At 34.0% G+C, this 4,652-nt stretch overlaps 1 protein-coding gene across 1 annotated transcript; it reads right to left on the bottom strand.

Moving 5' to 3' along the window:
- Positions 1-775: 775 nt before the first annotated feature.
- On the bottom strand, positions 776-3,231 carry LOC108212287 (uncharacterized). Its single transcript, XM_017384012.2, has 3 exons — positions 1,390-3,231; positions 1,218-1,309; positions 776-1,127 (listed from the first exon to the last, which is right to left on the bottom strand). The coding sequence occupies exons 1-3, from the start codon at positions 3,229-3,231 to the stop codon at positions 776-778; spliced, it is 2,286 nt and encodes a 761-aa protein (XP_017239501.2).
- Between the last annotated feature and the right edge of the window lie 1,421 nt (positions 3,232-4,652).

Below are 4,652 nucleotides of genomic sequence, written 5' to 3'. Positions count from 1 at the left end.
CGCACGCTTTCGCGTAACCGACGACCGTTAGGGTTTAGGGGTGAGGGTTTAGGGCCTGTGGCCCTAAACGCTCGCCCCTAAACCCTAACCATGCGAGGCTTCAGGGCCGAAGGCCCGGAAGCCGAGACGTAGCACTTAGAAATAGTTTGTGTTTTTTAACTTTTTGGGTTTAGTGTTGGGATTTTAGGGGTGAGGGTTTATATTAAGTCATACATATAATTATATACAACCATATTCAACCTCATATGCAACTAACTATATATCATTATTTTTAAAAAATAACTAATACAACCATATTCAACCTCATATGCAACTAACTATATATCATTATTTTTAAAAAATAACTAATACAACCATATTCAACCTCATATGCAACTAAATGAACTGAGTATATGCAAGTACTTATTTGTTCTTACCTATAACCAAATTGCAATTAACTTCAACCACTAAAATAACCTATAATTAAAGATATAAGAATTAAATAAATAAACACCTTTCAACCAAATATTAATGCAATTACTATAAACCAAATATGCATGCAACTACATTCAACAGAAAAGCAACTTAAGCTAATAACAACTGATTACAACTAATTAGTATAAAGCAAGTTATGCAACTACATAATACCGTTAAATAAGAGAAAATGAAAAACACCAAGTAAATTCTTTAAAAACAGAACCAATAGTAACAAATCATCTCACAAAATATGTCTTGTAATAATAACGTAAACTTCCATAAGCAGACATACAATTAATCAATGAAATTAAGAGAATATCTATTTGTTTTTCATTGGATTCCTACATGTTCTTCTGTTATGTCCAGTTTGGTGACATTTGTTGCATTTAATTGGTTTAAAAGTTATTGCATTTCTTTCCCAGTGGGGTTTGCATCTGTTTTTCTTTGGCCTGCCAACTCGAATTCTTCCTTCTGGAGGGTACACTATCAATGCCTTCACACTGTCGGGCACTTCCCAATTTTCTTTGCTGCCAACAGGATACACATTTTCTTTATATGCTGAAATCATCGTCTCCTTGCGGTAATAAGTTGAACAGTAGTCATAAACATCAAGGCCAGACATTTGCAGAACTGCAATGGCATGACCACATGGAATTTGATCCAATTCAAACCTGAAAATATTTTTAACAATCAATAAATTATGCCAAAAAGGATAAACATTACTGATAAAAGTATGTAAATGATACAGTAGTTGCACAAACCTTTTGCAGGTGCAAGTTTTGTTGCTGAGATCAACTATGTTCTTTTTGTTAGCATTAACGACTTCAAAAATGATGTGATTTGTTGGATGAACCTAATCATTTACAGTAAATTTAGACAAGAAGATGTCAAAATCATAAATAATTAAGTTGCATTAAAAGGCAAAACTCTTACAGTCAGATCAACTGAGAACGTGTAGTTTTTCTTCAACTGATCTTCATATTTCCTAGTTAATATTGTTGATGTAGCAGTAGCTTCATTCCTATTTCTCCAGCTCCATTTTTGAATCAAAGATCTTAAACTTTCTAACATTGTGCAGATTGGGAGTTCCCTGATAGAAATTATGACAGAATTGAGAGACTCTGCAACATTTGATGTCATATTAGAGTACCTGTTATTTGTTGAATGCACCTTGGACCACTTCTCATAGCCAATCTCTTCCAAAAACAATTGCACCCTGTTGTCAACTTTTTCCAATTCCTTCATGTGGTAATTAAACTTCTTTAAAGTATAAGCATTTGCAGCACACCAGAATGCCTCTTTTATTTTCTTCAAGTTTTTCTTGAACTTGCTTTTAATGTTTCCAAGTAGGTGAAAAACGCAGAAAACATTTGGTACCTCTGGATACACTGTGTTGGCAGCCTTGATTATACTTTCATGTCGATCAGATACTATCACCATGTCTTCTCTTCCACCATAAGCCTTTCTAAACTTCTCAAAGAACCATTGCCATGAATGATCATTCTCTGAATCAACTACAGCAAAAGCTAATGGAAATATTTTCCCTCCAGCATCTTGAGTTGCTGCAACCAATAAAGTCCCTCCATAAGATGATTTCAAAAATGTGTCGTCAACCACAACCACAGGTAGACAGAACATCCAGCCTTTTATTGAACAATTCAACGCGACTAACACATATAGGAAACAATTATTCTGAGTCAGTTGCAACTCAACTATTGATCCTGCATTTGTAGTGTATAGCATATACAAATAAGAATATAAATCAGCAAAAGATTGGGTTGCATTCCCTTGCATAATTTCCTTAGCTTTCTCTTTTGATCTCCAAGCTTTGTTGTATTTGATTTGCACATTATGATCATGCTTCATATCTCTAATAATATCAGCAACATTGTATTTTGTCTTGATATTCGCAAACTTGTGTTTTATAACATCTGCTATAACACTTGTTGTTGCTTGACGTTGATTCTTGAATCTTATTTCAAGAGAACAAGTATGACTGTTGACAAATGTTCTGATGATAAAGTGATTTGTGTTTCCACTTCTTGATGCCCGCAACTTCCACTCGCAATTTTTGTCAACACATACCAGATAGTACTCATTCTTGCAAGACTTTTTAACCTTATACTGACAATTGTTGTTGATAGCATAGAAACTAAGAACCATCTGCAATGTTTCCTTATCTTTATATTTCTGAAACAATGCTAAATCTTTATGCTGCTTGTTGCTGATAACTGCTTCCTTGCTGATTTCAATTATTTCTTCCTGTGAACTTGCTATAGGTGACAACTCCATCATTTGTCGAGATATTTCCTCTGCATAATCAACATAATCTTCAACAATCTCTGTATTCACCTCATTGCTGTTAAGAAGGTCAGTATTTGAAGATATGCCCTGAATACTTTGAACCTCAGCACACAATTCATCATTTGTCATTTCACTACGATTAGACAGAGATGATAGTTGCTGAATTCGGTTCTCAAACGACACACACAAAGGATATTTGGTTAATTCTGGTTCCCTTTTCTTGAGCTCTAGATAGAACATAACATGGAGGTCATCAACTATTTTGAAAGGAGGATAACCATCTTTGGCTTGATATTCAATTATCACCGAAGTTGATTCTGTTTTCAACTGAAGTTCATTGCATATCATTCCCAACAGCTTGGCATAATCATAATTCAGAGCAACTAACAAACTAAAAACCTTAAAAGCCGTATAGTTTGTAGTTTCATTCCAATGCCCACTATGCTGAACAATAACTGGAATATTAGACATCCCTGCAATGTCAATAAGCCAAAAAAAAATCAATTGCAGTGCTAAATGGATTCCACAAACCATGTAAGATCCAAGATAATGCAACCAAATTACAGATAAATGACACAAGATAAATGATACACAAAATATTGCGGAACTTTATCCAATATGGCAAAAAATACATCCTCTAAGAGATGCTGCAGGAGTTATAATATTCAAATGAATGCCACTAAACTAAATGCAAATAAAAACAATCCAAAGTGAGGCAGTGGAATCAAATCAAAATAATCCACAACTTTAGCAAATATTACAAAACATAAAATCTCTAAGAGCTGCTGCAGGAGTTATAATATTCAATTGAATGCCACTAAACTAAATGCAAATAAAAACAGTCCAAAGTCAGGCAGTGGAATCAAAACAAAATAATCCAGAACTTTATCCAATATGTGAAAAAAACAACCTCTAAGAGCTGCTCCAGGCCTTGTAAGATTCAATTGAATGCCACTAAATTCAAGCCAAATGAAACCAATACAAACTGATGCAATGGAATCAACACAAAATAATCCACAACTATATCTGATATCTGAAACAGAACAACCTCTAAGAGCTGTTGCAGGCCTTGTAAGATTCAATTGAATGCCACTAAATTCAAGCCAAATTAAACCAGTACAAACTGATGCAGTGGAATCAACACAAAATAATCCACAACTATATCCTATATCTGAAATACTACAACCTCTACAGCTCCTCCAGGCTATGTAGAAGTGAATCAAATGCAACTAAATTAAACTCAAATGAAACTACTTCAAAATCTTAAGTGAAATCAACACAATATCATCAGCAATTTTATGCAATTTGTGTAAACTATCAACTGAACAAATTATAAACAGTACATCTACAGATCTCTGTTTTAAGCTTAATCGATTCAAAACAAGTTCGAAAGACAATCAACAACAAATAAAAACAAAGAACATACCTTTTGAACGTTAATCTGAGTGAAAGAGTTGCGAATTCGATTGAAGAAATCGCGAGTTTGGTTGATGTGTTTTGACGAGATGGAGAGGAACAAGAGCTCGACTGTTAACTGTTTTCTCGGAAAGGAGCAACCAAAACTAACCACCTAATTAAAAGGTAGTATATCCGCAATTTTCAAAAATAAAGAGATATTAGTGTAATTTTCGTTTTTTTGAAAAAGTAAATATGCAAAAAACTACTTTTTAATATATATTTATCAAAAATTCCCTTAAATCAATGTGTTTGTCACATGATTTAAAGAAAAAATTGAAACATGATTTAGGCATGTAACCTGAAAAATAATGACTTTGCCCGTGTTGTAGAGAAGGACGTTGAAGCATTGACCAAAACGGTCCAAAAGCAAGACGTGATATCTCAACACACTCTCAATCTCTCTCTCTCTCTCTCTCTCTCTCCCCAAACAGAAA

The sequence above is a fragment of the Daucus carota genome, chromosome 3 (genome assembly GCF_001625215.2).
Source record: "Daucus carota subsp. sativus chromosome 3, DH1 v3.0, whole genome shotgun sequence".
NCBI classification, from domain to species: Eukaryota; Viridiplantae; Streptophyta; class Magnoliopsida; order Apiales; family Apiaceae; genus Daucus; species Daucus carota.
This window is presented reverse-complemented; position numbering and strand designations above follow the sequence as displayed.